General features: G+C 45.6%; 1 protein-coding gene across 1 annotated transcript in view; it reads right to left on the reverse strand.

Annotated features, from left to right (window-relative positions):
* Positions 1-361: 361 nt before the first annotated feature.
* LOC139061280 (uncharacterized) overlaps positions 362-12,367 on the reverse strand; it is a 35,557-nt gene continuing 23,551 nt past the window's right edge. Inside the window, exons 10-11 of the mRNA XM_070541004.1 lie at positions 1,823-2,173; positions 362-1,241 (exon numbers count right to left, since the gene is read on the reverse strand). Of these exons, the coding sequence (XP_070397105.1) occupies positions 918-1,241; positions 1,823-2,173 (675 nt within the window). The 3' untranslated portion in view covers positions 362-917. The remainder of the gene's footprint in view (positions 1,242-1,822; positions 2,174-12,367) is intronic.

Raw genomic sequence — 12,367 nt, forward strand, 5'->3', positions numbered from 1 at the left:
ATGCACCAGGAGCGACGACTTAACCCCGTGGCGCACTCGCTTGTGCGCCAAGGAATCGGCCCATGCGTGCCCTCTCTTCCAGCCTTCGACGTGTCAAAGCCGGCCTTTTCACATCGCCCTCAGCATCCTAGCTGCAATCAGACTAACACGACCAGCACTGATCAGAGCACGTAAGCCCCCCCTCCCCTCACAACACAGATGAGTTAACTCCGCAGTACCCAGTGGGACCACAGCATTAAAAACTGTCTGATTCCACATTGTAAAGAAAGCGTGCCATACATATGCAATGCTTTATAAGAAATACAAGTGAGAAAACATCGTTGTCAGCAGCGTCACCTCGTAAAACACAAGTGAGATCTCGTAAGACATACATGACATTTATTTCGCTGTCAGCACATGCTAAAATCTAAAATGTATGAGAAATACCATGAGCAAAGCATTTCTTGGGGACTAGTTTAAGAATATAGCAAAATACCGCGATGATTGTCACAAACTTTACTTGATGTATCGTACTAGCAAGCAATTTATGCGCGTCGGCCCGAAAAAGCGTTACGTCGAGTACGTGTACTTAGCGCCATCAGCATATAAAACGTTGCGCTGGAAATGAATCTAGCAGTAAGTCTGCAGTGTTTGCAGTAAGTCTGCAGTGTTTGCAGTAAGTCTGCAGTGTTTGCAGTAAGTCTGCAGTGTTTGCAGTAAGTCTGCAGAAATGTTGTTGTTGTTTTTTTCAGATTGAGAATTTAAAATATATGGTTTGATTTAAGTGCTCCCTAATAAAAAAAAACAATACACAAACTCACTTGTGACGTGGCAGTTTTGACAACTAGTTTGACATTAAAGTTTTCACATTGGTCGAGCTTCTGTGTGTGTCGACGCAACCCATCGCTATTTTCAGAAGCTCAAGAAACTTGGCCGCTTCAGATGTCCATCACGTCATTCAGGCTCAGGTAGGAGCAGATGCGCGCCTGCATGTCTTTGCCAAGCTTGTCGAACATAGTCTTTTTCTTGCGACGCGGGCCGCAGACTATCTTGGCTTTGACAACTCCCGCGAGGATGAAGTAGTTGAAAGCGAGCCGCTCGCGTGCCTCGCTGATCTTCTCGAGCGCGGAGTCGTGGGATAAGCTTAAATCCATGCGCAGCGATATTAGCAGCGACAAGCAGTGCTCCAAGGTCTCGAAGGCCAGGGCGTCATTTTTTTCCGTGGAGCCTTTGACGAACCGGACTGCCTCGTTGACGAGCATCTGCATTGTCATAGGCAGAATCGACGGCGAAACATGTCTAAAGTACAGACGCTGCAACGCGTGGCATTTCTGTGAACATCGTATAAGGTACTCAAGGAGTTCAGCGAACGTTTTTAACTGTCCCTGCAGCCATTCCTAAGACGCGTTATTTGATTATAACATAGCTAGAAGCACATTTCCGGTAAATAAAAAAAAATATATGAAATTTTACACCCAGTCACCGTCTTCAGCGTTTATGGGCGTGGATCTCGTTACAATACCCAGCACCTCTCCGGAATGCGAAACAACTCGATAATGTTTAATCTTGTCCGGAGTCCTCCTGTCGCTGCATCTTTTGTCATCTTTCGTGAGCGTGCTCTAAAGATGTTTCAATAAAATAAAACTGAACTTGTGCAGTTACAAGCATACTTTTTGCGAGGCAACGTCAGTTTACTACAGAGAATAACCAGCTATGAATCGCCAATGCTCATGTCCCCGTTCCAGAATGGTAGCATCATGAAGGCTGCACCGTGGTTAATATACACGTAAATATCAATGAGTCTCCTTTTTCCTTGAAACCAGTGGGGCAATAGAATGCTCACCGCGTTACGCCTGAGAGAGTCCCTGATGATTGGTTGGTTGGAGCGGACACGGTCGGCTGCCAAAACTTCGACGTTGATTACAAAGCGGTTTCGGAGGAGGGCCTCCTTGAGTTCGCGGCAGATGCCGCGCAACTGCGCCACGTAGTCCACGTCGGGCTCACTCTCGTCGAGGTGAATGGTCAGAAAGGCTAACGATCGGTTGCGCTCGATCAATCGGCCAAGCGCCTTGGCAGTCCTTTTCCTGAAGGTGATGCCACGAAACTCGATCATACCGATGCTGCGGTTGCTTTCAAGGGCGCGAAACATGTTCACGACGTCGGCTTCGGGCAAGTTTATGCGCAGAAGCAGATGCCTGCGTAAGAGAAAAAATGCCAAAGCAGCGTTTTATTGTACGATTACAGCTCTGAAAGGAAGGTATAGTAGCGTTACTAACAAAAGAAAATAAGATTCAGATCCCGAGCGGTTGTTCTAATCTATGCGAAGAAAAGCTACGATGAAGCTGATCAAATGGTATAAAGCTGCTCGTTTCGTTCCAGCGTCACTGGCATAAAAAAAAAACTGGCCCGGACCCTCTCCGACACCCGCGTTATGCAGTGTGACACATGCGGAGATCAACTCAAGGCGCAAGACAGAAGTGTGCGTGTCGGGCGATAACAAATGATGCCATCTGACGATAATGCTTCAGGAAATAATAGGTTTGCTTATGAAGAATAGCTGATCAAAATGCAGATCTGGCGGCGAGGCCAACAACGAGTTATTTCTGCGAACCTGTAAGTAGCCTGGGCGAAGTTTAAAAACTTCAACAATTGGAACCGGAAAGGCTTCCTACGCTAGATTGACGAATGTAGATGCCAGAGTTTTGACTGCTGCTCTTCTCAGCCCATGCTCAGCTCTCCTGTATGTGTTGTACCTTCTTGTAAGTTGAATAAACGGAATAAAGGGAGAAAGGAATATTTTTGTCTTAGCAGATGGAGCTGCTGTATAGGGGGGGGAGGGGGGGGGCGGGGGCCTTTCTACCCATTATGCACGTAATTACTATTTTTTAAGTGTGGGCTACTCGGCAACTACCCTCCGCAGCTCTGTTCAGGAACGTTGCAAAAGTTCGCAAAGGTAGGTTAGTTTAAAATTCTCAACTTTAAGTGGCACACTGTGCAAGGCGTATGCGGAATCATTGTGACACTTGAGAGAGCGCACTGTGCAGAGTGGGATTGGATGGTTGGCACCATAGCACTTCCTCCGTCAGGAAGTCCTTACGCGAAGGGAAGACAAACGTTCCGCCCACAGTTCCGGAGTCTCGGCGGCACGACAAACAGCTCCAGCGTCAGCAGCACGGCAGCACAATAAGCACAATAAGACTTTTACTGACTGTCGTATGGGTGTGGTTTATAAGATTCCCCTTAGCTGTGGCCAGCTCTACGTAGCGCAAACGGGACGCTGTATCAATCAGAGGCTAATGGAACATAAAAGGTCGTTAACCGGTGGATCGCCTTCTAATATTTCCCTACATAGCCAAGATTGTAACTACACGCCAGAGTTAGGTGAATGCGCGATATTGTACAGGCATAAGAATGAAGATACGCATCTTATGGTAGAGGCATGGCATATGTATAATAGTGGAAGTGCGTACGTGAGTCAGCCTTCGATTACTTTACATAAAGAAGAGATTAAGTGCCGTAACAGTTATTTCTCAGTAGACCGGCACATGTACCCGACTGACACGTGATAATACCATTCCTGTGCTTGTGCAGGTGAGTTTTGTGTCTTTTTTCGCCTCAGTGCTCCCTTCCGTTGATAGTCGGCGTTCGTGTTGTCCACTTCTCTACTCTTGTGTCCTGTCTGCACGCCTCACCTCTTTCTTGCACAATGAGCGTTAGTCGCCAACATCATGGTCAGAACATTCTTTGGACGCTTTATTCAGGTTTTTACGTAGCGTTGCTTCTGACGCTGCTGCCGCATCTGGTTCAGACCACTTTCTTGTGGCGCGACGCAGCACCCAAAGCTGCGTTGGCGCGTAGTTCGCTAAGCCTTGGTGTGGCATTCAACCCAATCGACGGCACTCCGTAGAGTGGAGGCAAATGGCAAATTTAACCCCGCGTAGCTGAAAATTCGGTGTCGGCGTAGGCATCGGCGCCGACGTCCGCTGTCAAAGATATCATAACGAACCACGCATGCTGTATACGGCACCAAAGTTCTATCATTAAAGTTTCTTATGACTTGCCTTACATTCTTTAGAAGTTTATTCCCTGGAATTTCGAGAACGGCAGCCGACAAACATAAGCCATAAGTCAAATACCGCCAGCGCATGCCTTTATAGTAAATTTCCTCACCCTGAAATTTCAAAAGTGCAAATTAATGACAAAAGATAGGGCCACGCGAGAGGCCGTGTTTCAACCAGAAAGCTCACCTTCATGCAGATTTTCCCACCAGCGTTTCTCGGTAAACGTTACGGTAATGTATAAGTTGCAGATTCCTGAAAGCGTGAGAAGCAGTCAAGGAACTCCGTCTTTAATAGTGGAACACAATAGCTTACAAAGAATAAGCATCCTCAAAATTTTTAAATCGAAAGCTTTAGTAACCTCGTCGAGCAGCGTTTCGCCATCGCCGTGAGTTTGACCTCCATTTGACCGCAGCGTAACCTGCACCGTAACCTGGCAACGTAACCGTAAGCGCTGCACCGTAACCTTGGCAACACATCACGTGATCCGCCACGCTAGCCGCCATGCTAGCCGCCGCCGACCACGTGACTGATCGCGCGTCTGGCTAAGAGGAGCGCCGTGCTCGCCTATTCATTGCGAGCTTGGCGATAGATGCGAGCGAGGCCGGGCCGTCTTCTCTGAGCGTAGCGCAGGAGGCTTTGAGCCGTCATCGCCAACCGGCGTCTGACCACGCTGCGGATATCGCCTGGCGAACTACTTCATAGGAGAGGGTACGGAATGCAGCAGGCGTCGCACCGTCGAGATCAATGTAGCGTCCGCGTTTGCGCCTGGTCTGTGTGCTTCGACGCTGCGCATGTTCTCGGCGTCTCTTTGCATGACTAGCCCTTGGGCCTTCCCTGTTGCACCACAGGCGTCGCACTTGTAACCGAACGATGCGTGCCTACTCAAGCCTAATCACAGTCATGTCTAGCCGCCGATCTAGGCCCAGCCGTCACACCTCATCATCGTCTTCATTTATTATTCCCTTAAGGGTCCCTTCGGGGACATTACATAAGGGGGGGGGGGGACAGCGATGTGAAAGTGCCATACATCAGCTCAAAAGAAAAAAAACGCAAACAAAGGCAAAAGAAAAATAAATTATACACTGTAGGAAACATCAGGTATAAACAGAACAATGAAAATATCTCAAACTAAGTAGCAATAAATTAAAAGGAAAGTGTACACGTAAATTTGAAACATGCTAAACATAAGTGGCAAAAAAGAAGAAAAGGAAAAATAGGCGATGACACAAGCAAGACAGATTGCTGACGGATTGCTGATACCTGGCTTAACGATGATTGTATATCAAAGAATAATAATTACAGCTAAATCAAAGGTTAGCCAAGTGAAACCAAGGCTCAACCAGTATAAACCAAGTTTTCGCTTTGCATATCCTCGGTTAGCTAGCTCAGCGAAGCCAAAGCTGACTAATTTTTCTCGCGTGCGAGCCAGCGCGTTGAAGCGCTTGGCGTGTTTCGCTTAGCACACCCTCGATAGGCCGCGCAGCTGCAATTAGTAGTGATGGTGCGTGTTCAGCGAGACTTCCACACTTCATGAATATAGCTTGTTCTGAAATTTAGGACACTCAAGACAGATAGAGCGTAATAAACAAAGCCACAAGAACGTCGTTATCCACAAGTACAAAGATCAGACAGGTCAATGTACTAACCACTGTTTCCATAGTGGCTGAAAGATTGGAGAGCCAGAGTTCTATCTAATATTTATTTTAGAAAACAGCAAGGTTCAAAGAGCGTGACTGGCTCGAGAGACCTTCCGCAGCGACTCAACTGCTGCTACGGTGGAAACATGTCCTTGACCTTATATGGGGGGGCAGGGGGTTGAAACGCGTGACTTCTATTTTACCAGCCCTATGTAAACACTACGCCATGGAATTTCCATTGAAGTGACGTAATAGCGCGACCATGTTACGCAGCTCAACGCTCAAAGAATGATGAAGAGAATTTTTTTTTAATTTCAAGGTAGGCTATCTCTCGGATTCTTCATGTGTGAAATCGCCGTCATGATCAAAATAGATTGGAGCGTGTTTTTTTTTGTTATGGTGAGCTCAAGGTGCAGTTAGCGTGGCATTGCAAGCAGTCGTGTTGCTACGCGCTATACCATGAAAATACAGATGCACTGAGATGCAACACTTTGTGCACCCTTCTAATCTAGCGCTACAAATATCGGAACCCTAAGCGATGACAACGAAAACTGCCCGTGTGAATAAAATAAAACAACGTTGTGCGATCCAGCGTCCCAAGTCTGCACAGGTGATTAAGGGGACGCCGGATTACTTTTATGCACCTGTGTTTTTATTTTATGTGCTTCTATATCTGGACGCGCAAAGTTGTTCTTTCGGTCTTTCTTTTTTTTGCACTTGATTCTCGCGGTTTTCATGACCAGCCACCTCTGGCAGGAGTCGAACCAGCTGTATTTTTGTCAACAGCAGAAAGCCATCCACGCTAAGTCACCGAAAAAGTCAATTGTGTCATGAATAATCCACTCCAAACAGTAGTCAGAAGGAATGTCCATGCGTGAGCAGTCTACAGATAGCAGTATTCTGGTATATGTGCCGTGAAACATCGGAAACTCCATAAACCCGTTGTTAAGTGCTTGTGTGAAGGTACTTATCGGGGGACACGGGGGTGCCTAAATGCTTGTTCGCCTTGAATGCGAAAATACAGTAGTCTCGTAGTTATTAAGTAACACTCATCGTAGCCTCATACGCATACTGTGGTACAAAATTGCTGGAGGCATGTCGACAAATCATGCTCGTGCAATTGCACAAAGACACGGTGAAATGACATCCTTAATGAAAACTGCACTAAGGACGTCGACATATCGTTTCGAGGGCCCACTGGAATGTCTCGTAATGAGCTCGCTCCAGCTGAATTACTCCGAGCTACAGAAATTCCACGTGCACATGCACTTTGGAGCGTCGCGAAAACATATCTCATCAGTTAAGCTTTAACGCTGTGAGCTCCGTTTACCCATTCATAACTCTCCGCGAGCATTCACTCCTGATTATGCCTTTTGAAATTTCTCGTCATCCCATCCTACCTCCATAAACTATACCCAAATCACAGCTCCTCATCCAATTTAACCCAACCTTGCTGGTCCGATGAATATCTCCAGCATACTACCATCACCTCGCGGCAACAGTCCGTTATGCGCTGGTGACGTGTCAAGAAAACTACAGATTCAGAGCTTTGTGCCCCAAGAGGCAAATAGGTTTCAACAGCGTCGTCATCATAATTATCGTTTCTGAAATTATGGTTCGACGGAAACCCGGCTAGTCGCCAGTACTATTAGAGGGAAATATCAAGTGCCGATATTTCGTTGAAAAAAACAAGTCTTTTGGGGTTCCTACGAAGAGAAGATTGCAAAAAGCTACTGTGCGCCGTGAGAAATGCAGTCATGAGTGTCGAGCCAGCCAGTCAGCCCACTTGAAGCGGGTACCCGTGTCGTAAGCGTGCTCGCTAACCTACACCGCCATCAAAAACTGGATCCTCTGCTCCCTCAAGATCGAAAGGATCTAAAAATTGTCACAATGTCACAATGAGGACATCGTAATGCTTCCCGCGAATATGGGAAACGCCACGGCCATCTTGGACAAATGGGACACTTAAAACAATATGTGAAGTTTCCTCTAGGATGAAGTAACCTATATTTCTGAATCATGGTCCCAGTATAAAGCTAGAAAGAGAACTAAAGCAACTATTAGCTGATGTGTTCCGCTTTGCTAATCTGCAGCAGAAGACTCGTTACTTTTTTTTCCGGTGAAAGAATGGTTCTGCGCCCGCTCGATGTGCTTTGCCAAGATTCGCAAAGCAGGCGTCCCCATGCGCGCAATTGCCCAATTCACCTGTTTAGTTCGGTGTAAACTGACAAATTGTCTTCACCGCATTATTTCCTCTTTTGTCGGAATAAGTGGAATGCCCGTACAGGTCTCGTACGACTTCCTTGAAAAAAGTTCAGGACACTGTTCCCGATAACTGCGGTATCCTGGTGTCCAATGCGAAATCGCTTTTCACGAGCGTGCCAGCAGAGCCCGCCGCCAAGGTTTGCATAGATGCGCTCGAATCGGACCCAACTCTACTGGAAAAAACCCAATAGACATTCCATGCCTCAGCAGGCTTCTGCAGTTCTGTGTGAGCAGTGAACATAACTGTGGAGTCACTAGAGCCCGCGCTGTCTCCGGCTTCGCACCATGTCTAAGCATTTTCCTTCTTGTTCGCATTTTCCGGGTGCCATGGCATCGACTAGGATAGTGCGAAGATAAATTGAAAAGGACAAGATGGCAAGGCTTCAGCTGGAACCCCTTCCCATCCATTCGGCGTCACACACGCTCGATCGCAACTTAGGCAATCTGCCCCTTATATACACCCAATCACGAAGTGTACATGAACAACCTTCACTGCATTCTCTTAATTGTGAACAAGGCCCTGTTTGTTGGTCCGAAAAGTCTTTCCCTTTTTGTTTTTCACATTTGTTCGGCGCTCTATATTTCGCGCTAATTATGGCTTCTGCTTCCATAACCAGGCTGCCATATCATATTCTCCTAATGCTTTCTCGAGACAATGTCTTTAAACGCCTTTGTCTCCAGGGGTCAAATATGGCGTACATTCCTTGCTCTTAGTAAAACTTCAAAGAATAATTCTATACGCATGGCAGGTAGTGTACGCTTATGATTCGCAGACTCATCCATATTATTAACCAGAGTTTCACACCACTTGCGTTGGTTATTTGGAGCACACGGCTTTTTAATCTTGCACTGATCGCTCTTACTGCGAAGAAACTTTGGCAAAAGCACTGGATCTGAACTCGCTTTGGAAAAGTATAAATATGAGACTAAAGGAACTGCACACTTGCATAAATACTTCATCAGTACTTCTGTATATTTTTTCTAAATAATTACCCGAACATTTAGACAAAAATCTTCATAATAACCAAGGCAACCACAGCGATATCGAAGGTGCGCACTTTTGTAGCGAACCTTGCTGGAAATAATTTAATTTTGCGAACATGTTTTTTGTACAGGATAGTCAATTCGGTTTCAGTGGCACAAAAGCGACTAATACCATGCTCCGTCAGCCACAAGCCATTAAGAAATCAAAGGGTAAGGCTGCGAAAGCTGCGTTACTTTACAGAATGTGCAGAAAAACCGTTTAATGTAAAAGTTAAAGTCAGGAAAAGGCACTAGCGGACCATCTACCAATATCGAGGTGGCGTGTAAAGGTATGTGAAAGTTTTAAAGATTCTGCGATAGCTTCTGTGTCTGCTCTTCAAAATGTGGGCATGTCATAATAATGTGCATTACTGTAAAATGTTGGTCGCATTTCTCACAAGTTTTCTTTGGGAAGTAGAAAATTGTGTATCACGTGTGTATGTTCAATTCACAGTCGACATTTGATTTCCACATAGAATCGTTGCTGGTGACTGCACGACTTCCACTCGCCAAGCTAGGGTTTCGTTGCCCATAACTTGTCATTTATGGAGGAATCTTATTAGGGCCTTACGAATAGCTCGAATACTGTCTTTGTATGGAAATGTGTGTGCGTTGTGCCTTTGTGCGCTGCCATGGACGCGTATCTTTCTGCTGCATCTTTCCCTGATATCTCAAGATCACTTGGGACCCAGCAGAACCGTATCGTTCTTCAGTATTTGTTGTAGGCCACCATGTTTAGGATATCGCCAACCAGATGTATAAATCAGTATAAAGTCAGTATAAAGTCAGTATAAAGTCAGTATAAAGTCAGTATAAAGTCAGTATAAAGTCAGTATAAAGTCAGTATAAAGTCAGTATAAAGTCAGTATAAAGTCAGTATAAAGTCAGTATAAAGTCAGTATAAATTCAGTATAAAGTCAGTATAAAGTCAGTATAAAGTCAGTATAAATGACAGCATTCTTCTGCTTGTCGGTGGTAATTCCCATCCGTATCGCATAAACTGAAGACTGAAGCAAAGCGCTTTCTCCAAATTGCCTTTTCCTATTTTTTTTGTTGTGGTCCCGACACCCACGTATTGTGTTTTAGAACCATGTGTAAAATTCTGCTTGTTTTTCATATTTATCGTGAATAGCTCGTAACTCTTGCACGATGCGGTCTTGTGAGGTATCTTTCTTTAGATATGTTTGTGTCCAGTCACATGTCTGCGCAAGGTCATACCATGGGGCCAGTCTTTGTGGCCTCTCGGCAATATGCAGGGCATTATGAGAAATAAGTCTGACAGTATCCTCGCGTTTTGATAAAAGCGGCCCAATCACGTTCGGTTTATTTGCGAGGTGTACTCGCAATTCGCTTTCGGTTACCATGTTCTAGCATATGTTGTGGTGATGACCGAATGTTCCGTACATAGGAATGTGCAAGTAGTGTTCTGTGGTGCTGTAAATAAGGCTCATTGCAGTCAAGCCTAAGGGAGGGGGAGCCGGAATACACATCCTACAGGGAGGCAAATGGAAAAGAGTAAATTTACAATGCCAAGAGCATCTTTCGTTATCAGGTATAATGACTGGGGAAAAAAACTTGGCTGGGCTTTAGGTTTTTGTGGACCGGAAATAATTGCACAGAGAAGAATAAAGAGTTAGTGGAATTCATAAGCGCTGATACTAAGGGTTTCGGAAATGGCGCTGAAACTGCCCTATTAGGTGACCTGAATGCACACATACAGGATTTAGATGGCTATACCGACAACAAGGGGAAGTCAATGCTAGACCTTTCCGAGCAACATAAACTCGTTATCGTGAATGGAGGGCCTAAGTGTGAAGGGCAGATCATGTAGGAAGTAGGAAACCGACAATCGAACATTGATTACTGTCTGCGGAAAGGAGGAAATCATGATAAGTTGAGAGAAATGGTCATCGATGAGGAAGGGTTTAGCAGCATAGGGAGGGGCCATAAACGCATCATTTTGAAAATGCGATATGTAGTTGGGAAAGAGAGCAAGGAGCGCAAAATGGCCAGTTCAAATTTGAACGCTGAACAAATAGCAAATATAGTCACTAGAGTCGACGAAGAAATTGGCAAATGGCCAAGAGTGGGAACATGGTGAGCTTCTAAGGGTAATAACGACAGAAATAAGGAAAGGCTAATAACATGGTTGTTGGAAAGGAAAAAAGAAACCCAAAAGCTGGTGGAACAGCGAGATACGAGAAGCGATCACCGAACGACAGAAAGCATCTCGAGAGCACAGGCACGCAAACAAGCTGCAGTAGGCGCAGGATGAAGTAACCAGTAAATGGCAAATATACCGGGAGAAAAAGTGTATGGTTCAAATACTGGTGCAAGCCAAATTAAAAGGTGAAAGTGAACGTTGGTTGTCAGAAGAGAAATGGAGGTCGCTTAAGCTTATCCTTCAAGAGCGGAACGCGACAGAGTTATCGAGAGTATTGGGGCATCCTCGCACCGGTCCCCGCACGGCACCAATGCGCTCAAACGAGTCGAAGGGGAGAAGCGGGCGAGTGGTGCGCCACCTATTGGGGCAGCGCCGTAAATTGAGGACGGGGTCTTCTATGTTTGCCGCAAGATCGATCTGCGTGTGCGCCAAGCGCAGAAGAATTGTAGCGGAAACCTACTTCGCTACTCGTTTAATGGTGACTTCTGTAATTTACATGCTCATAATTACCGATATACACCGCAGAATAACTTTCTACGGCACGTTTCTAATACAACACAGCATTCGCTAGAGAGGCTTTTGTCCCGCATTGAACGATCGAACTCATGGCTGAGTGGTAGCGTCTCCGTCTCACACCCCGGAAACCCTGGTTCGATTCCCATCCAGCCCATCTTGGCAGTTTTTATTTATGAATTGCCTTCGGGGATTTTTCGCTCGATGACGCCGGCTTTTCTGCGACACGAGCCCCTTAACGCTCTTGCATTAATACGTGAGAACAAGGCCGCACCTAGAATATTTTGGAACCACCAAAAATTATTAGGCAGGAAGTTAACAGCAATACAACATATCCTAGACAAAGGCGAAGACAGACTGGAAGGAGAAGCTGCAATAAGTTACATCCGAAAAGTAATGGCCGAATCTTTCCAAGGCAATGACGAGGTTGTATTTGAAGAAAAAAAAGAGCATGGAAGAGACCCATGTGGAAAAGGAGCTGGTGCTGATAAATTTCAACTGCAAGAAAGCGGAAGAGAAAATTCCTAAGCGCACAGCCACAGGGCTAGACGAGGTTCCCGTTATGCTGAATAATGAACTAGGACCAAAAAGTAAGGAAGCTCTGGTAAAAGCAGTGGAGAAAACTTTAAAACAGACGAATACCAGGCGGTTGACGCCAAAGTAGAATGAACTTAATTTATAAAGATAAAGGGGGAGAAACACAGAATTCACTCTTATAGACCGTC

This window comes from Dermacentor albipictus, chromosome 6 (genome assembly GCF_038994185.2).
Source record: "Dermacentor albipictus isolate Rhodes 1998 colony chromosome 6, USDA_Dalb.pri_finalv2, whole genome shotgun sequence".
Taxonomy (NCBI): Eukaryota; Metazoa; Arthropoda; class Arachnida; order Ixodida; family Ixodidae; genus Dermacentor; species Dermacentor albipictus.